Genomic DNA, 22,049 nt, shown 5'->3' with positions numbered 1-22,049 from the left:
GTAATGCCATCTTGTCGCCCATTGGGCTTGCGTAGATGCTTACACGGCTTAGTAAAAGGGCCCCTCTGTTTGGCCCAAATTTTTATGTATGAACTGTCATGAGAAAGGATCAAAATCTAAGAATCATGCCTACTTGGAAAGACCCAGACAATAAGAAGGGTTTGTAATCATGATCAGTCATTGGGATTTATCGCCCCACTGTCGTAACTGAGAATCACAGAAGGGATGCCAAGAATTAAATGGCTTAGTTAGCGAAAACATTTCTAAAGAAATTTCTGTTTTGTTTTTGTGCAAGGCTGTATTTATAGAGAGGAGTGAAGCTAAGTCAGCAATGTGAGTCTACAGCTAGAATCACATAAAAGCCTCTTATTCTACAGTTAATGTGTTTTTTGTAAAGTCATCAGCTGGAACAGTGACTGTAGGTGGGGGATTAAAGGGTACAAGAAGGGAACAAGGAACTTCTGTTGTTGAAGGAGGAGTCATGATAAACTTCATCCTAAAATCTCTAAAAACAATCACTGTGTTCCAAATCCAAATGCACTTTTGTTTTCTATTTCAGTGTTTCACACAATAGGCCATGCAATTAATATCTACATGTTTTCCATCAGTCCACTGAGTATCCTGTCCTGTCTGTTCCCCAATGTGTTCACTGATGATGGGTAAATAATTTGTATTCTAAACTGTTAATGAAAGGCATTTATTTAGCAACAACAAAAAAAGAATCTGTGTCTTAACATAGTGGCTGCTGAAAGTTATTTGCAAGACTAGTTATAAATATGTCTTAGTTAAAATCTCTGGTATTTATAGCAGAGTCAATATTTTATCATAAATACAGCTAGTGCCTTTGCTTTACCGATATTACGCTAAGGGGTCCTTTTACTAAGGTGCACTGAAAAATGGCCCCCTTTTTTTTTTTGGCTGAAAATGGACATGCGGCAAAATGAAAATTGGCACATGTCCATTTTGGGCCTGAGACCTTACCGCCACCCGTTGACTTAGCGGTAAGGTCTTATGCGTTAACTGGGTGGTAATTGTTAGTGTGCATACAATGCCAATTACCGCCCAGTTAGCGCCAAGCGCCGGAAAACAAAAAACATTTTCTGGCGCATATAGCGGACGCGCATCAAAAATGAAATTACCACCTGGGTCACGCGGTAGCCAGGTGGTAGTTCAAAATTGATGCACGTAGGATGCGCATATGTGCCTACGCAGCTTAGTAAAAGGGCCCTAAGGCTTGTATACTGGGGGCCCGATCCCAATATGTAGCCAGCAATGATCAGCCTTCTGCTGACCATGTCCGGGCTTCAGCATTGAATTTCTGGATTTGTGATATTCAACATTTAACCGGCTATGGTTGCCGCTTAAAGATAGGACTGGCTTTTATGTGGTCCTATTTGCATGCTAAACCTGACTGGTCAAGTGCTAGCTGCGCTCCCTGGAATACCCCAGAATAGCTGCCCAGTGCATTCTGGGATACACTGGGTGTGGTTAAACACCATATAAGGAGTTGGGATACACTGGACAGAGCTAAACACCATTTAAGGAGTTGCTCCTGTCCTCCTTCCCAACTTTTTTTTAAGGAACCAGGGAGTGCAGGGTATGAGGGAGGGGGTTGCTAGACCACCAGGGTCATTTGCTGGAGAGGAAGGGTGTGGTCTATTCAGTGCATTTTTTCTAGCAAAAAAGGTGCCGGTACTCTAATGCTAGGCCACCCTTCAGGAGTGGGATGATCACTGAGGGACCCACCCAACAATAGCCCCCTGCAACCAGTCTCAGAATCTATGACAAGGCAGAATTGGTGTATAGAGCCTGAGCTCTTTCATTAAAACTTGGGGTTCATGGGTCAATTTTAGCAGACATTGGAAAAGGTGCTACCCCCTCAAAAAAAAGCCCTGGGTCTATTGGACCACCAGGGAATTTTGCTGGGAGGGAGGTCAGGAGGCATCAGGGGTGCAGTCTGCTGGGTCAGTCTGTTGAGGGGATCAGAAGTGGTTGGAAAGTGCATGGGGGGTCGGGAGGCATTGGGGGGGTCTGGGATCCACCAGGGAATTTTGTTGGGGGTGAGGGTGTCAGTGGGAGGTGTCAGTTGCAAGGAGGTCTAGGGTCCACAAGACCACCATGGAATTGCCTGCAGGGGGGTTGAAAGGGTTGCAGCTGCCTGCTTGTGTTTCCTTCCTCTTCTGACAGCTCCACAGCAGCTGTAAAATTAGCTATTTAGAGCTAGGCATTCTAAAGCTGTGCATTACCTGGAATGCTCATTAAAATACTAATGAGCTCATTTGCATAGTATTGTGTCTGCTAATGGCACACGTTAGAGCCACGGAAAATGCCTTTATGCATTGCTCACTATATAACATTTGCTTTAGACTGGCTAGAACCAGTCTAAAGCAAACATTCACATTAGATAAGATTTGTGCATTGAGTGCATAATTGCTATTAAAGAATTCCTGCTCATTGGGACTTTAGGAGCCCTTTCTTGAATTTACCCCTGCGGGCTTAGAATTAGAGCAGTGTGACCCTTTGTGGAACCAAAAATGAGGCACCAGTTTGTAGAATTGTCTCATTACTGTTTAATAGTTGTAAACTGCTCTAGATGACCCTGGTTGAACCAGGAATGTTAAATAAATAAATACAATTTATTTTCTTGTAGATCAGAGCTGCCCATGAAGTACCACTGGTGGTTCTTTAAGACAATCCCAGGTAAGAATGATGTAAATCTGTGCATTTCTTTTTTGAGAAGATCATTTTTCAGAATGACTTCATATTATAGCAAACAATCAGGTCAATAATCAAACGCGGAGGCGAATATATTTTTTTTATTTTTTTTTACATTTACAAAAAAGAAGATTTGGTCCAGTAAAAGAAACAAAAACAAACAAGAAATAAGTTACATATATAAAGAATCGAGCTGAAATAAAGGAGAAAAACATAGAACTTAAGGAAACGTAGGTGCAATTTTACACACCGCTGCCTGACTAGAGATATCCCTTCTCATTCTTTTTTTTTTTTTTTTTTTTATTTAAAGTTTCAAATTTATTACAAGCATTATCTCTTGTTACAGAAAATCAGAGCATATTAACATTCATGAAAACTAAATATTTAGACGTTCCTAATATTAAGAACATACTAAAAGAAAGGAAAAAAAATTAACTCTTTCTTAGACCACCTAAATATCAAGAGGCAGGGGGCGCTAAGAAACAAATGGTGGTATTTATCTTAAGAAAAGAAAAACAAAATGAAACAAAGATGGCCTGGACTAACATCCACTTAATTAAATCTTAACCCAGATTTCTTACTTTTCAGAAACTATCTGATAACTTTCTTAATGTCCAAAAATTATTTCAGTTGCTGAGGTTCAAAACCCTTCTCATTCTTATACCAATGTTCACTACTAACTTCTGTCTCCAACAAACATTTCTCTGTGAATGATCTATAAACACTTTGCTATCAGCATGATTATCTAATTAAGCACTTTGTGAGTGGGTCACCCTTCCAGGACCTGGCCAGGGCTGACCCTGCTTAGCTTCCTTCACACACAGTCACGGTTGGGCTCCACACTTCTCAGTAATTCACCAGGACTCTGCCTCAAACACAGGGGAGTTCTCTGCCTCCTCTTCACCTTCCACAAATGCTCACCAACACCAGGCTTCTTATAACTTCAAGGGGATCTTCTTCCTCCAGCTGCCAGGTCTCCAGCTCCTCTCTCCTCTCTCTCCTTTCAAAACTCAGGTAGGTATAAGGTGGTTGATTAGCTTATCCACCCCTGTAGGCTCTTCCCCCTAATTCCAGGCAGGACCCAGCCCATAACAACTTCCACCTGTTTCCAGCCCAGGACTCTCCTTGGTCTTAGTAACCTCCACTGGACATTCCCCTACTGGCTCCCTCTAGTGACTCATCCTGGGCATTTCCCCCCATTTCTATGGGAACAGCGCCACCTAGTGGCCTACCCAGGATAGGACAGCCCCTTATTCTTCACATAACAGGGGAACTCCAAATAAAAAGTTACCCCCAATTCAAGCATCCTAGCCTTTAGCTGCAAAATATTTTACTTCAAAGCTATGTGGCTTTAGACACATCAGGAAATATCTGCAGCCATTGTGAACACAACAACAGATCCTTTTACTTAGAGTAAGCTTTTATTTTCAGAAATACGAGTGACCAAGGGGTCCTTTTATTAAGCTGCGCTAAAAAGTGGTCTTTCCTGCATCCTAAGGCCATTTTTAGCACAGCCAGAAATGGCTGATTTTCCAAATTAATGACCACATGCTAATTTTTCCATTAGTGTGTGGCCTTTAAAACAGATTAGCCGTGAGCCCTTACCGCCACCTATTTTGTGGCTAATCACAAGCTAATCAGCATGTGTTAATGCAGACATACAGATTAGCACAGAAACACCCATTCTCTGCCCCAGATGCACACCCTCAATGAAAAAAAAAACATTTCAGCACTTGGTTGTGCGCACATAACACACACTAGTGTTAAAAGACCCTTAAGTGCATTGCCTAAGTTGTAATATTATCTTGAGTTGTTTCCAAAAACGTACCCCCCCCCCCCCTTTTAGAAAGCGGCACAGGTGGCTGCCGGTTCTGTTATTCCAACAATGCCCATTTAAAGTGAATGGACTATGTTGGCATTACCGCATGGATTTGTAAAAGGGGGGGGGGGGAGGGTTTAGTCAGATTAAAACCTGACCAAGATTCCAGAACATCATAGGCAGCACTTTCCTTGCTTCTATTCATAACTTTAAATGGTAAAAAAATAAAGATCAGATGTAATAATATCTTAAACTTTAGACAGTGATAAGATTTCCATAAAATACTTTTTAATCATGAACAGATGATATTAAAATAATATATAGGAAATTTAAGAATACAAATATTTTATTCTCCATAGCTTCAAGCTTGCAATGCAGGAAAGTGCTGCATACCCCAGTAACATGAAGGATGGACAGTTGAGGCTCAACAGTTCCCATCTTAGTTTCTACAATTCTACACCTTGAAATTTATAGTATCTGATACTGATGCACAGTGTGTTTTTTTTCTAGCAAAATAGGTGCCGGTACTCAAATGCCAGGCCACCCTTCAGGGATGGGGTGATCACTGAGGGACCCATCCCACAATAGCCAGCCCCGCCCTCCACAATAGCCAGGCCCCCTGCTACCAGTCACAGAATCTATGACAAGGCAGAATTTGTGTGTACAGTCTGAACTCTTTCATTAAAACTTGGGGATCATGGGTCAATTTTAGCAGACAATGGAAAAGATGCCGGTACTCACAAAAAGCCCTGCTGATGCAGAAAATGAACCTCCACAGGTCAGGAAATGTCCTGCTTGCATTCTCGTTTAGCAGGGAATACATCTATAATATCTAACCCCCAGCTAGAAAAGCCTTGGGTATATGCACTTGAAGAACTAGTAGAAGCTGGTACCACAGTATACCCTTTATTGTACAAAACTGGAGAACCAGTAGGAAACTGGGCCAAGATCAGGAATTCAATGCTGAGGAAGTGGTTAGGGGGCCTCCAGATCTTATGGACATCCCAGACACAGTTGGTGATCCAATAACAGCCAGTGTAACAACTATCCACAACTGTTATAACTGGTGATGCAGAAACTTTCCCCTTGATCCTCCATTTCCTCATAAATAAAATTATTACTCACCATCAAGCCATCCATGGTAATACTGCTTGTCTGTCTGTTCCAGTGTGCCTGCAACAGAACTCCAGAATGGCTCTGAATGGGCTCCAAAGGGGCAGACTGTGCCCCTTTGGGCATTCCCTTTCAGGCGCATGCCTGCAGCCACACACCACAGTCAGCACAAATTAAATATAGCATTGAGGGTGCTCTTGTTAATGTCAGCAGAGTCTTCCCCAAGTTGGGAGAGAATTGCTAGAAAAACACCAAACCAACAGTTAGTAAGGCTCCCACAATACTAGACTTTCATAACTCTGAATATTGCCGCAGTCAGCACAAATTAAATATAGCAGTGGGGGCACTCTTGCTGATGTGAAACCAGCAAGCTGCCTGGAAGAGTACCAGCAGAAAATTGCTAAAGAAACACAAAAGCAACAGGTAGTATGACTACTACTATTACTACTACTTATCATTTCTAAAGCGCTACAAGGCATACGCAACGCTGTACACCATACATGAAGAGACAGTCCCTGCTCAAAGAGCTTACAATCTAAATAGGACAGACAAACATACAGAACAAGCAAGAGGCAAGGAAATTAAAGAGGTGGGGATAAAAGGTACAGGGCAAGTGAGTAGTGGTTAGGAGACAAAAGCAGCGTCAAAGAGGTGGGCTTTTAGCCTGGATTTGAAAACGGCCAAAGACGGGAAATCTATTCCAGGCATGGGGAGCAGCGAGATAAAAGGAACAGAGTCTGGAATTAGCAGACTCCCACAATATAGCCACCAGACTGTCATAGCTCTAAATACTGCTGCAGTCAGCACAAATTAAGGGGCCCTTTTGCTAAGCTGCACTAAAGAGTGTCCAACGCTATCCCCAGTGTGGGGCTTTCCCACGTGCTCAGGCCACTTTTAGAATGGGGTGGAATGGCCCCAATTTCCATTTCCCCATTAATGGTCATGCGCTTATTTCTCCATTAGTGTGTGGCTATTAGCGCGTGAACACTTACTGACTCCTATTTTCTAGGCGGTAAGGGCTCATGCACTAATTGATTAATGTGTGGCGATGTAGCCACACTAACCAATTAGCACAGAACACGCCTACTCTCCTTCACCAAACACACCCACTGATCCCAAAACTACTGCAGGGCACCTGAGCATGCCCTGCGGTAGTGATTTTTAACCTGTCTTGCTGTGAACATTTTTTGAGCCTATTAGTAGTTTCATCGACATCATCCACCTTGTCACCTTCGCTGTGCCTTTCTCTTGGTTTTACCTTTGCGTAGGTTTGTTTTCTTCAGTGATTTTTAACCTGTGGTAAGCACTCATTAGTGCTTACCGCAGCTTAGTAAAAGGGCCCCTACATAAAGCTGTGGGAGCACTCTTGATGATGTCAATACGTTTCTCATCATTTAAATCTATTCAGTGGATTCAGTGCCACTATCTAGATACGAACATTTGCTTTCTGATTTCTGCACATATTGCCACTCAGACCTGTGTTTCATAGGGAACCACAGCCTCATCAATGCAGAGTACTCAACCACCTTATACTGAGAGAGAAAAATGGAACTGGTTGGTAATCCAAAAGCAGGGACCGACAAGTGGGGGGTTTGCAGGGGATGCAAATTTTTCCAGGACCGGCCTCCAATAGGGGCAGGGGGCCCGGGCTCAGCACTGGCAAGCTTCTTCCTGCCTGTTTCCGGGTCTGTCCTCTCCTGCTTTTGTGTGTCGCCCAGGATCTGGATGATTACATTAACGCTATATAGCGTTAATGCAATCATCCAGCTCCCAACTCCTCCCAGCACACAGGAGCACTGGGGCAGGACAGGACAGAGTGAGGGAGCAGCGCAGCAGTGACACAGAGACAGAAAGGTGTGGGTGTGAGGGCGGCGGTGGCCCGGGGGGGGGGGGAGGGGCACATGTGGCGGTCCAGTCCTGCCCTGGGCCTGACTGTGTCATTTGGCACCCTGTCCAAAAGTAATTCAGTTTGCCCATGGATTCTTATGAAGATCAGTTCATTAGTGGTTGGTACAAAGAGCCAAAGTTATATAACTGAAGCAAATACAATAGTTTGATTTCAACTATGTTTACTCAGATGAAATTGCGACAGAGCATTAGAAGGCAGCTTCCTTGTTTGCACATTAATTTATTTTGAACTGCTATCATTTTTTAGGAATGACGGGGATTCTTCTGCTCTCTGTGCTTGCCATTATGTACGTCTTTGCTTCCCGCCACTTCCGACGCATCAGTTTCCGTGGATTCTGGTTGACACATCACCTCTATGTGCTGCTGTATATTTTGGTAATGTTTCTTTGTATTCACATCAAGGGTAGCTATCGCTATTAAATTAGAAGACTCACTCCACACATAAAACTCAGTGCAACCATTGTAAGTCTTGTAAAATCTCTGGTGCTTCTATTAACTTAATTGGACTGCATTTTGAAAAGTGACCAAACTCTATTCTTCAGCTGCTGTTCTTTTTTTGCTTACTTACAAACATGTAAGCACCATACTGAAAAGATTAAGCAGGAGTTACAATAGTGTAAAATAATTATTTTTTTTGTTTCATAAATAATGTCATGCTCCTAGGAAGAGGTAACGATAGACTATCCTGGAATAATGATAGAACTTTGGATAAAATTGTAAGGTGATGCCAGGACAACTTGACTACATTTCTCAGCCAACAGTAAATATGGATAAGAAGTAGCATATTGCAGGTAGTCAGACTTACATGGATGGCAGCTGAAATGTCACTTTGCTAGAGAAGTTGCTGGTAAGGCCGAGGAAGGAGATAACCACAGAAGTGTCAAGGGTGAAGCATCTCAAGGAGTGATATTTTCCAGAAGGTGCATCCTGGATATAAATCTAGAAAGATTTAAATGTACGGTTGCTTTGAAAATGAAAAATAAAAATCAGCATACAATAACATTTGCTATTCTTTGGAGCCTCGGAAATGATCTTGACAAAGTAGAGACAGTGTGGGTATTGTCCTCCACTCAGTGGCTTAACATATTGTATAGGTTTCAGAGTAGGTGTACTCTTAGCTACAGAGGTAAGGGATGGGGTAGAGAAAGGCAAAAGTTCACAAGAAGGTGCATTCAGATTTCTGGTTGAGCTACTTGGCTTTTCCTCTTAGGCTTGCCTCTCATGAAAGCAGTGACTGGGATCAGTGCACTTGCACTGGGAGGTACCAACAAGTGAGAGAAGGTTCTCAAAGGGTGTGAGAGCAGCCTTCAAATGAGTGACCCTTGGCATCTCTGTAACCAGGGCTAGCATGTTATAAGTATGGCAACTTGGCAGGTCATATTTATGTATTTATTTGGATTTAGCTGATACCTTTTTCAGTAGTAGCTCAAAGCAGTGTGGACTAACCATACGGGCAACTGAGCAGTACCTGAGGGGCCCAGAGGGCCCCCCCCCCTTCACACTACAGCTCCCGAAGCCTCAGTGGGCCCTCCATGGGCCTACCTTGAAGGGCCTTGGTGGTCTAATGGCCTTGTCGGGAGCAGAAAAAAACCCCACTCTTTTATGCCCACTGTGCTGATCTGTCTAGCAATGCCACATATTCAAAATGGCTGCCAAGACTGCCGCAGGAATGAAATAATTATTAAGGTTTCTCAGGCATGGTCTGACTTGCATCAGAATCTGCTTTTGTGTGACATTATCCTCACCCATATCCTTAACTATATAGAAAATAAAAATTGTCCATATTTATATCATTAGATATTTTATGAATCTTCCACAATGTAAAGGAAATATGATAATCTAATGTACGCTGTTTAGGTGGAAGCCTTGCCTACAGCTTGGGCTATTCAGCCTGATTTAAAAACCTGAAGTGATGGCAATATGGAAGGTTTTACTTAGGCCCCAGAAGCAGGCAGCTCTTGATAAAAAAACATATTTTTTTGAAACGTTGCAATCTTGATTGTGATGGTATTGTGCTGCATGAAGATTCTGGGCAGCGCTGTTTCAGACGAATACTAACTTATCATGAGAGAATTTCACACAATTGCACAACATTGTGAGATGTTTTATCCAGAGCCACAGAGGGTCAAATGTTTACCTCATCTAGTCAGTTGCAGCATGAAAGAATTTGTGCAGTCTTGGTGGGCCATTTGGTCCTTATCCTCCATCTTAGTCTATATAGTCTTAAAACCTCACGTATAATATTGTCTTTAAATTTTATTTATTTAGCTTTTTTACTTGGCAGTTGGTCCTCCGTTGGGCCTCCAGAATTGTTGGAACCTGATTGTCAATGCCAAGAGCTTGCATTTCAGTCACCAGGAATTAATTTTTTCCCCAGATTTAGTCCAGTCACTGGAGCTCTTATGCGAGCCCTACAATCCCTGATCCTGAATCCAGTCACTGGATGTCACCCTTGAGCAATACCCACAATTCCTTTCCCAAGCCCCAACTAAAGTAGGGAGCAGAAGGCTTGACTTGGATCAAGTGGGGACCTTCTCCATGGCAGCAGTGCCGGCTCAAGAGGTCATGGTGACCTGAGCCAACTTTTGCTCTGCTCCCACCCCGGTCTCCATTGTCACCTTCCTTGCCTTTCCCCTTCCCCCCTGCTGACATCAGTTCTACATTTTACAATGGCAAGAGCATGTTACCTTGCTCTTACTGCTGTACTCTTCTCCAGGGCCACCGAGAGACTGAACTGGGCCCGGGGCAGGGCCACCGCTGCCACCATCAGTCCTGGGGCAGGACCGCTGCCACCACCAAACCTGGGGCAGGGCCGACGCTGCTCTTCTGCTGATTGCCTGTCCCTGCAGCTGCTTTTTCTCTCAGGGCATGCTCAGTTTCCACACTGAGTATGCATGCCCATGTTTTGTTACCTTTTATTGAACCAATGTAAAAATTATATCACAGCCTATAAAGAATCCTTATACTACTTGTTAACTCTTAAATTAACCTGCATTTATACCATTCTGTAACGGATATTTTCGTTGACAAGTGATCAGTATTGACTGTACTTCATTTTCTAGATTATTCTACATGGCAGCTGTGCATTGATCCAAGAGCCCCGATTTTACGTCTACTTTCTTGTCCCAGCTATCATCTATACATCGGACCACCTGATTAGCCTGAACAGGAAGAAGAAGGAGATCTGCGTCATCAAGGCTGAGCTTCTTCCTTCAGGTGTTCTACTGCTGCAGTTACTCCAGAAACACATTCATGGCTGATGTGGCTATAACCTATCTACTTCCCCGTTAACAAAAACAGTTGGCACCTTATATAGACTAAACAATGAGCTTTCAAGGACCAGAGTCTACTTTGTCAGGTGTATCTGATAAAGTAGAGTCTGGTCTTCGAAATCTTATACCTCAATAATTTGGTTAGTATTCAAGAGGGGTGGGCAACCTGTGGGATCTGCATTTTGTTCTAATGTTTAGTCAGTAAAAGATGTCACCATTAGAGTTATGCATCAAGTTAGTTCAACAAAAAGGTATCATTGTATTTTCTGTTTCTTTTGGTTTTATTTTATAACCATTAAAGTGGGCTAATGTAGCTACCACACTACTTTATTAAGCTATGTATCTGTGAACTTGACATACTCCAGCCCTGGACATAAATCATTCTTTCTATGGAGAATTCTCTGGTATTACACAACTTGCCTCGCAGAGTAAATAAGGAAGTTGCTTTTATCTCCTTTTCCTTCTAAGGTGTGACACATCTCAGATTTCAGAGACCAAATGATTTTGATTACAAGTCTGGCCAGTGGGTAAAAATAGCCTGCATGGCTCTGGGAACCAGTGAATACCATCCCTTCACCTTAACAACTGCTCCTCATGAGGATTCGCTGAGTTTGCACATCAGGGCTGTTGGTCCATGGACCACCAGATTACGAGAACTGTACTCACCTGAGAATGTAGCTATGCTTGGTGGATATCCCAAGGTGATTATGTGGTCCTCCATTTCATGTATGCCAGTACCAAGTCCCCTGAGATGTCACAGGAAGATTTATAATCTTATAATTTTCATCTGTAGATATATCTGGATGGACCATTTGGTGAGGGTCATCAAGAGTGGAATAAGTTTGAGGTGTCTGTGCTGGTGGGAGGAGGTATAGGAGTGACACCCTTTGCATCTATTCTCAAAGACCTCGTCTTCAAGTCATCTGTTAATTCCAAAATAATGTGTAAAAAGGTGAGAGTCAGTGCTGTACAAATACATCTCCCTCTAACCATCAACAGTATAATTTTCTTTTTCTTTCTTTCTCTTGGCATTTATATTTCTTTATCCTTCTTCTGTCTGTATTCATCATGCGCCTGCTCTCTCGCTCTCTCTCTCTCTCTCTCTCTCTCTCCATAACTTACTGTGTGTGTCTCTTCTTCTGTCCCTCCTTTTCATAATTAGAAGTTGTGTTTAACTGTGTGGATTGTTCTGATTTTGTAAATACCAGATTGAAAGCTTAATCTTCTGTAGGTTTTCTAGGTTGGAAAAAGCATGTTCAAGCCAGGATATTGACAGTTTGCAGTGTATTTTTCAAAAGACTGGCTGAACATGGGAAATATATGGGTATTTAGTGGCAGTAGAGTAGGAACAGTTATTTTGCAAACAAATATTCAAAGAAAGAGCAACTTCACTTGGGGGTTTGACTCCCAGATTCTATATTATTAATATGATGTCAGCATTTATACCCCACATTTTCCAACTAGTGTAGGTTAAATGTGGCTTACAGTTAATTTGATGTATTTTACAGTCAGGTTATTTTGGTAGTATTACAGAGCATTTAAGGATTGGACATAGACAATGTTCAGTTCTGTCAGTGTTTCTAGGTTGTGTTGTGTTGGCCGGTGTTGAACTCGTTTAAGTGGGTTCGTCAAAGAAGAATTTCTTGAAGAAGTGGGCTTCCAGGAGTTTTCTAAATGTTAGATAGTTGTTTGTGCATTTTAGATCTTTTGAGAGTGTGTTCCAGGCTCTGGTGCATAGGTATGTGAAGTTGTTTGTATGTGTTGATTTGTATTTCAGACCTTGACATCTGGGGAAATGAAAGGTGAGATAGGTTCTTGTGCCCTTAATTGCATTGCACATAAGTACATAAGTATTGCCATACTGGGACAGACCAAAGGTCCATCAAGCCCAGCATCCTGTTTTCAACAGTGGCCAATCCAGGTCACAAATACCTGGCAAGATCCCGAAAAAGTTAATTACATTTTATTCTGCTTATCCCAGAAATAAGCAGTGGATTTTCCCCAAATCAATTTAATAATGGTCTATGGACTTTTCCTTTAGGAAGCCTTCCAGACCTTTTTAAAACCTTTCTAAGCTAACCTCTTTTACCACATTCTCTGGCAATGAATTCCAGAGTTGAGTGAAGAAAATGTTTCTCCGATTCGTATTAAATTTACTGCTTTGTAGCTTCATTGCATGCCCCCTAGTCCTAGTATTTTTAGAAAGAGTAAACAAATGATTCACATCTACCTGTTCCACTCCACTCTGGTAATTCTATCAAGTTTGTCATGTATTCTGGTGCGAGGCCAAAGATTATTTTGTAGGCCAAAGAACATAGCTTGAAGGTTATACTTGCTTTGATATGGAACCAGTGTAGCTTTTGGAGTAGTGGTTTCGCACTTTCAAATAGATTTTTTTCTAATATCAGTCTTGCTGCTGTATTTTGTGCTGTTTGTAGCCTCTCTTTAGTGTTTGTTCTTTGCATCTCACGTAGATTCCGTTCCAATAATCTACAAGAGTGTGAACCGTGGATTAGACTAGTGTGCAGAATACTTCTTTGGGAAAATAGTGTTTTATGCGTTTCAGTTTCCACATTGCATAAAACATTTTTTTCGTAGTATTTGAGACTTGATTGTCAAAGGTTAGGTAGCAGTCTATGGTGACTCCTAGGATTTCTAGTTTGTCCATTACTGGGAGGGTGGTTCCCATAGTATCCATGTTTGTGAAGCATATGATGTTGTGTGGTGATGTGAGTATCAAGCAGTGTGTTTTTTCTCTGTTCAATTTCAGCTTGCATGCTGAGGCCTAGGATTCCATGGTATTTATGCCGTCGGTGATCCTGGTTGTTATTTCAGACAGGTCCTTGTTGAAAGGGATGTAGACATGTCGTCAGTATATATGAGGGGTTGAAGCCTTGCTTGGCCAATGATTGGGCTAGGGGAGCCATCATTAAATTGAACAGTACATGTGAACAGTATTAAATTGAACAGTATAGCAAGACCGAAATTGGATGTGCAAATCTGATCATATTCTGGTTTTGCGTGCACAATTTAATTACTTAACAAGCCAAGCAGCACTGATAATTGCCACTTATTTATTTATTTGTGACATTTATATCCTACATTATCCCAAACAAGTTTGAGTTCAATGTGGCTTACAATAAACAGTATAGGATGCATAACAAAGAATAATGCATAAGAAAGTAATTTGTTGTAAGAACCCAATTTTACAATACAATATCATAAACATACTGGGATAGCTCTAGATGTTTAATATTTACAAAATCTGTTATGAATGAGAAATTGTACATGAAGCAAAGAGAAAGTTAATGGTAGCAAGCAATCATTGACACTAATTGGCATTAATTAGAATTTGCACGTACAAATTGCTAGATGCATTCTGTAAAGTGGTGTGCATAAATTCTAATGTGTGCTGCCAAAAGGGGGGGGGGTGGCTATGGGCGTAGAATGGGCAGGCTGTGGTTATTCCAAAACTCTACATGCAGGATTATAGAATACACTTGCTCCAAGCCTAAATTAGGTGCCAGTATTTACACCAAGTTTTACGTGGCGTAAATAAATGCACCTAGAGTTAGGCAAAGGCATGGCCACTAGGCGTATTCTATAAACCTGCCTAGGCATATTCTATAAACTGCACCCTAAATATAGGCATGGTTTACAGAATACACCTAGGCAGAAATAATCTCAGTGTCAGTTTTTCAGGCGACATTTATAGAATCTAGTCCTGGATGTGTAAATGGCAGATTTTGCTGCCTACACATATACTTAATCTTTGGAGCTTCCAAACTGTGTGTGCAAGGGAAGCCAGTTAAGGAGCTGTACACACGTCTTATTCAGATAGGAGAAACCAAAGCAGCTAAAGGCAGAAAGGAGAATGCCATCCAAGAAATGATTATAGAGTAAAAGGTTTCCTTTACTCATAACAGAGTCCTATAAAAAAAAGTAACACCCCTTAATTCAAATGTCCTAACTCTGGATCACATGTTTATTTATTTATTTATTTATTGCATTTGTATCCCACATTTTCCCACCTATTTGCAGGCTCAATGTGGCTTACATTGTTCTGTCATGGTGATCGCCATTTCCGGAGTGAGAGGTAGAAGTGGTATTACATTAGGGAACTTGATTAACATAGTAGATTAGCAGTCAAGTATAATGAGTTCATATTCGGAATAAGAGGTAGGGTGGTATTGTATTAAAGTGCATTTGTGGTAGAGGAGACCTTGGTAGTCAGGTGTAGAGGGTTAGGTTTTGTCCAGTTCTGGCTTGGGTTTCATTGTCTGGTAGTTAGGATGGATCATTTTGGTATGCCTTGTTGAACAAACTGGTCTTCAGTGATCTCCGAAAGTTAGTTAGGTCAGGTATTTTTTTTCACGGCGAGTGGTAATGCATTCCATAGCTGCATGCTTAAGTAGGAGAAGCTGGATGTTTATGTTGATTTGTATTTTAGTCCTTTGCAGCTTGGGTGGTGGAGGTTCAGGAAAGTGCATGCTGATCTTTTAGTGTTTCTGGGTGGTAAGTCTATGAGGTCTGACATGTAGACCGGAGCCTCTCCGTAGATGATTTTGTGAATCAGAGTGCAGATTTTGAACGTATTACGTTCTTTAAGTGGGAGCCAGTGTAGTTTTTCTCTTAGTGGTGTGGCACTTTCGTATTTCGTTTTTCCAAATATGAGTCTGGCTGCTGTATTTTGGGCTATTTGGAGCTTCTTGATGATTTGTTCTTTACATCCGGCATAGAGTGCATTACAGTAATCTAGGTGGCTTAGCACCATTGATTGTACCAGGCTGTGAAATATTTCTCTTGGGAAGAAAGGTTTTACTCTTTTGAGTTTCCACATTGATTGGAACATTTTCTTTGTTGTGTTTTTCGCATGACTTTCAAGTGTGAGATTTCGATCAATTGTGACTCCAAGTATTTGCATATGCATATGCATCCATCCGTTGGCAGGCAAACAAGATATTGAATATAAAAATTAATCATTACTATTTTAAAACACACATTTGTAATCTCTGTTTGGCAGCTGCCTTCGTGATCAAAAGTTAATTCTTCCACTTTATCTGTTCCTTTCCCACATCTAAGAAATATAGGCATTGCCAATGATAAAATAGACAACATCGTACACTTAATTGCTAATTATCATGGGAAAGGCTGAATTGTCAATTTTATACAAAAGAACAACCAACAAGTATTGCAAGGTTGAAAAATGTCAGTCCTTGTTGCTTATTACTTTTAAAGGAAGGAAAATATCTCAGTCATCCACATTTAGCATAGATGTGGATGACGAAGGCTGACATTTTTTAACCTTATTTGTTGGCTGATCTTTCCAGTTGTTCACAAGTATTTTCTGTATGTTTGTATGTATAACTCTGAATCTTTTAGATTCCTTAAAACTAAAGGAAACCTATGCACTGTCTCCAAGAATGTCACTTAGAAGTTCTAAGTGCAGCCATTTGTTTCTCTATTTGATGGAAGATTTTGATCTCACAGGCGTGGTCTGAATTTACAACTTTAAAAAGATCTGTTCCTTCAGCTATTAAAGCCTTAACCCTGCATTGCCAACTAGGAAGACTGCTGATCAACAGGGTGTACTCCAAAGAGTGGATTGCAGCGCCACCCAGTGAAATTTTGCCTAACTAGCTTCTGACACAAAAATGTGTCATGCCAGCATCCCAGTGGTGTGTGGGAGAGGAAACCATAACCCCCACAAACCAAAGAGAAGGCAAAAAATGCAAGAGGTCAAACACCTACATAACAGTGCTTAAAAGATCACCTCATTGTCACACCAAAGCTACCCACAGCACCCTCAGACCACCTTTGGGAACTATAGGACTGGTGAATGCCAGAACAGCTGCAAAGAAATCTTTGGTGATCCATGATGCTATAAATGAACAGCATCTTGACATCCTAGGAATAAGTGAAACCTGGCTAGATGAAAGTAGGGGTTTACCACTGGCTGAACTATGCCCAACAGGTTTCAACATCCAACATCAACCAAGACCAGGAAGCCAGGGTGGAGGGGTAGCAGTATTGATTCGGGACACAATCAAACTGTGCAGAATTACCATCCCCCAGCTACATGGATCAAAATCTCTTTTAATCCAGCTTGAAGAGGAGAAGCCAATCTGGCTGCTCATGATTTACAGAGCACCTTGTAACAACACATTATCTGTGCAAGAACTCCTAGACCTGATTACTCAAGTGACCCTGAATTACCCTAGGCTGGTGATCATGGGAGACTTCAATCTACACATCAAAACCCCAGATACCACCACAGCTGCCTTTCTGGACACGATGACAGCACTAGGATTTACACAGGTGATCAATTCTCCAATCCACGAAAAGGGTCACTTACTAGACCTGGTATTCTACAAAGGGATAGATATCCCAGAATTCTGGGATAACAGTATTGAAATAACACCCCTATCATGGTCAGACCATTTTCTAATTAAATTCTCCTGAAGTGACCACCTGAAACAATGGCACCTCCCGAGTTTAGAAGGAGATCAGAAACAAAAAAAAGCTGACCGCTGAGAATTTCCTAGAGGCCTTGGACTATCCACATGTAGATGAAAAGACAACAATGTCAGAACAAGTTAATATCTGGAATACACACCTAGCCAAGACCTTAGAGAAAACAGCACCACTAAAAAAGGTCTTATGCCCCACTCACAAACGTACACCTTGGTTTTCTCCAGAACTTCGGATCCTTAAATGCGAAGGTTGAAAACTGGAAAGGAGATGGCGCAAATCTCACCTGGATGAAGACAGGCTAAACTGCAGGAAGCACATGGCAAAGTACCGCCAAGCCTTAACAGCAACCAAAAAACAGTATTTCTCTCAATGCATTGCACAGGCTGCCAATTCAACCAAACAGCTGTTCAGTATAGTAAACAGCCTACTGCAACCCCCACAACAAAACCAGCCTGCCCAGACTAAACTGAACTGCAATGATTTTGCTGCATACTTTGCCAACAAAATTAAAAGTCTCCACCAGAATTTACAGGCAATCCCACCCAGTGCCCAACCAGTCAACCAGGGGTGCGCAAACTCGCCCCCTCCTAACAGAGACAGATGGAACACTTTTAACCTAATGACAGAGGAGAAACCTTCAACCAACTACCTGCTCCCTCGATCCCTGCCCATCAAAGATAGTGCAGCAGGCAAGTATGGGCCTTAAAGAAGGCGCCACAAAAATTGTGAACACCTCTCTTTCTAATGGGCAACTACCAACAGCATTAAAAATGGCAGTGGTTCGCCCTCTGCTGAAGAAAAACAACCTTGACCAAGACAAACTTGAAAGTTACAGGCCAGTATCCAACATCCCGTTTCTAGGGAAACTCATAGAACAAACAGTCTGTGTTCAACTTAATGACTGGCTAGAAAAGAGTAACTGGAGTAATGGCTGGAAAATGAGTAATGTCAATCTGGATTCAGACCTGGTTATGGAACAGAAACTGTCCTCGTATCCCTGCTAGATGATCTTCACAGAAACCGAGACAAGGGATTTGCCTCGATGTTAGTACTGCTAGATTTCTCAGCAGCTTTTGACACTGTGGATCATAATACCTTGCTAGCACGACTGACAGAAACAGGTATCAATGGAACAGTACTTGCCTGGTTCAGATCCTATCTATCAGACAGGCAACAATCCATAATGTTTGGCAGCAACTCATCACCACCATGGACACTGACCTGCGGGATACCACAAGGATCGATACTGTCACCTATTCTGTTCATATCTACCTCAAGCCACTAGCTGAGCTGATTCGGTCAATGGACACTCAGTTCTACATCTAAGCAGATGATGTGCAGCTACTCATACCCATTGAACCTGACTTACCTACAGCCTTGAATAAACTGATCACCTAACATCAATTCAAGAATGGGCTAAACACAACAAACTTTGCCTGAACCCAAGTAAAACCGAGCTTCTCTGGGTCCCTAACACAAGTGGATACATACCTGACATCAAAATCCATTTTGGGAAGTATGAACTCCCCCTCAAATCATGTCAGGAACCTTGGAATACAGTTAGATTCAACACTTACTCTGAATCCCCAAATCCAAGCAACCTTCAAGAGCTGCTTCTATTGTTTATGACAGCTACGCTGCCTCTCTCCTTACATCAAGAAGATAAATCTTATCCCAGTTGTGCATGCCATGGTAACATCAAGACTGGATTACTGCAATGCACTATACTATGGTCTGACTACAAAGGGCCTGCACCAGCTCCAGTTGATTCAGAATGCAGCAGCAAGACTCATAGAAGGTTGCAAGCAGCAAGACTCATAGAAGAATAGAACCTCCAACAGTTTCAATGGCCATTGTTCAAGATCGCAAAAACGATTCAAGACGATACAACACCCCTACAGCCAATGAGGTGGCTTTCAATGTACGTTTTTTTTTTTTAAAGTGAAGCTTTATTAAAAAAAAATCAAACAGGCTCCGATGCTGCAGGCGCTTTTTTGGACATCATTCAACCCCGGAATAATAAAAACGTCCTTTTTGGCCGTGCTTCACTCAGCTGAAAGACCTGGAAGTCTCTGAGCCAATCACAGCATGTTCCGCCCTCTGATGTCATAATGTCTTTTTGCAAGTGCGGGACAGTGAGGGGGGATGTAGCGTTGTAGGTTGCTGTCCTTCGCCTCTCAGTCTTGCTCCATTGCTTACTGCGTTCGCCCGCTTCCCACCACCCTGCTGCCTAAATTGTACCTCGGGGTTCCATCGCTATCTGCCTGTCTGTTTTCGTAACATCCCCTAACGTCAGTTCAGCTTGCCTCCAGCGTTCCCTTCCCTCTCACTGTTCCGCCCTCTGACATCATTACGTTTTGACGCAAGGACGGGGCAGTGAGGGGGAATGGAACGCTGGAGGCTGGCTGACGTCATTTGATGTTACGAACCCAGGCAGCCAGACAGTGATGGAACATTGGAGGTACAAATTATTAAATAGGATATTCTGGCTTGGATACTATTTTGGTAATTCTAAAGAATGTCCAGGCTTTATTGGGTATGAAGATGCAGTGTTTTAATCAAACTTGTAGCATTCAGAACTAGATTCTGTGAGAAAGGAACCTGCAGTGATTGTTTTCATGTACAAGTGCTGATCAGCTTATAGTGTTTGTAGGGAAACGATTTTACAATAAAATGAAGTTTATATATTCGTAAATAAATTGAGAAATGTATTGCTCTTGATTGTAATTTTTCAGAGTATATAGGCCTCACATTCAGTAACATCAGTGGGTTTTTATTCTGGATTGTGCATCAGGCTGGTATAATGTCCACAATGTAGACCAGTGTCTGGACTCCTTTACTCTATTTTAGTAAGAATTTATATCATACTTGTCCTTAATCAGTTTTATAACTAAATACAATACAGGAAACATCTCAATGCCACTTTTGTTACTTGCACAGAGTTTGGATAAGAATAAAAAGTTCCTGTCTCAGAGGATATTTAACTATATATTCATTGACTTGGGAACCTAAATGTGCCAGACTTGACGAGAAATCCTTGTTAAAATGGCTCTTCCAGTTGTCATACGATCGAACAGCAGCAACGATCCAAGGAAGGACAAACACAGCAAGAATTTATCCGAATGTCAGCTTTAATGGAAACAGAACACAACATGGCCAAGTTTTGTAAAAACCTTTGTTAGGGGTCTAGAAACAATAAATAAAATAAAATCAATAAAAGTATAAGAAAGATCATCATTAAAATTAATTATTAAAAAAATGAAAATAATAGAAAACATGCAAACTTTACCACATAGATATACAACCTTTTTTGGACATGGATGTTCCTTCCCTTTCTGCAATCAGAATTGGAAGTCCACCTTTTGGCACCTCCCTAGTCCCACCCACAACATGCCCAGAACACGCCCCCTTGCTATATAGATGTACTGCAGTTTAGATGTCCATATCCTGGGTTTATAAAATTGGGATTTGGACATCCAAGCAATGAACATCTAAATGCCATTTTTCAATCATCCAGAACAAGAATAGAGCTTCTAAAGTAACCACCATAATTTTACTATTGATTTGTCTCACTTTTGTTCAATGATCAATATGCAAAATGGCAGTGATCAGTGTAGTGTAACTATTTTAAACACTCTTTGCAGGATATAGTATTGCAATGACTCTGAAATGAACACAAACACAACGATGCAGCTCTATTCTTACTAACTAAAGTGAAAATTGCCAACATAATGCTTTTAAAAGTCTTAGATAGGGAGCAGAAAAGATATCAATTTGGTGCCTTTTGCTTTAAAAGAACTACTTTGCATTATCAGATTTATTTTATCTGGGTGACTCGGACACAGCGGCAGTTTGAGTGGCTGGCAGATATCATCCGAGAAGTGGAGGAGAATGACAAGAATGACCTGGTGTCCATTCATATCTACATCACCCAGCTAGCAGAGAAGTTTGACCTCCGCACAACAATGTTGGTAAGCTGATGGTTTCACTTTACGTTGGTGTTCTGTTCCTAAACTCTATTCCTGTTCTGTGTTCAGATATTTTCACTGGTACTTTCTGATAGTCTGTTTTATAGTTATCCAGTGCTTTGACACATTACAGCCCTATAGGTAAAGCCAGACCTAAAATGCATCCTGTAATTCTAGTATCAGACCCTGCACTGCTCATCCAATTCAGCTGATTTACAGGAACCAAGGCTTCTAATTTTCTGCGGTAAGTCGGGGATATATTTTGTGGTAAACTGTGCAAAATTCTGTTAACATTTCTGCACTACAGGACATGCTCCTGTGTTATCACTATGATGCAAACCAATTGCATGTGGAAGGGAAAAGCTTAAATCCAATTTCCACCTCATCTGCTTTCCCAGTGACTTGAATACATTAGTCTTCACAGTTTCATTCTCGTATAGAAAATGAAAGGATATTGCACCTCATTAAAATGAGGATGTAGGGTTTGCTTGTTTCATGTGTTAACAGCTGCCTGAGAAAGTCTCCAAAACCTTGAATTTGGTTTCTGTCGGTGAAATATTTTGTTTCTGGTGCAGGATTGCAAGGTTTATTATCTGGAAAAATATTCAGTGAGGAATACGGGTTGAAGTTCAGTTGTGCTATTGCTAATCCTGCTTTATCCATTGAAAATCAGAACTACAGGTACCAAATTGTATTAGGAGCTGGCATTGAAAGTTGGGTCTGAACATGTCATGGAGGAAGTGCACCCTGGCCATGGGTGTGAGAAAAAATGGCTGCCTT

At 41.5% G+C, this 22,049-nt stretch overlaps 1 protein-coding gene across 1 annotated transcript in view; it reads left to right on the top strand.

Moving 5' to 3' along the window:
- LOC115458066 (dual oxidase 1-like) overlaps positions 1 to 22,049 on the top strand; it is a 287,347-nt gene that overhangs the window by 255,634 nt on the left and 9,664 nt on the right. The window contains exons 26-32 of the mRNA XM_030187873.1: positions 560 to 659; positions 2,651 to 2,700; positions 7,803 to 7,930; positions 10,618 to 10,771; positions 11,296 to 11,528; positions 11,621 to 11,779; positions 21,117 to 21,272. Of these exons, the coding sequence (XP_030043733.1) occupies positions 560 to 659; positions 2,651 to 2,700; positions 7,803 to 7,930; positions 10,618 to 10,771; positions 11,296 to 11,528; positions 11,621 to 11,779; positions 21,117 to 21,272 (980 nt within the window). The remainder of the gene's footprint in view (positions 1 to 559; positions 660 to 2,650; positions 2,701 to 7,802; positions 7,931 to 10,617; positions 10,772 to 11,295; positions 11,529 to 11,620; positions 11,780 to 21,116; positions 21,273 to 22,049) is intronic.

Source organism: Microcaecilia unicolor, chromosome 1, assembly GCF_901765095.1.
Source record: "Microcaecilia unicolor chromosome 1, aMicUni1.1, whole genome shotgun sequence".
Lineage (NCBI taxonomy): Eukaryota > Metazoa > Chordata > Amphibia > Gymnophiona > Siphonopidae > Microcaecilia > Microcaecilia unicolor.
Note: the sequence above shows the minus strand (reverse complement) of the source record. Positions and strands in the feature narration are given on the sequence as shown.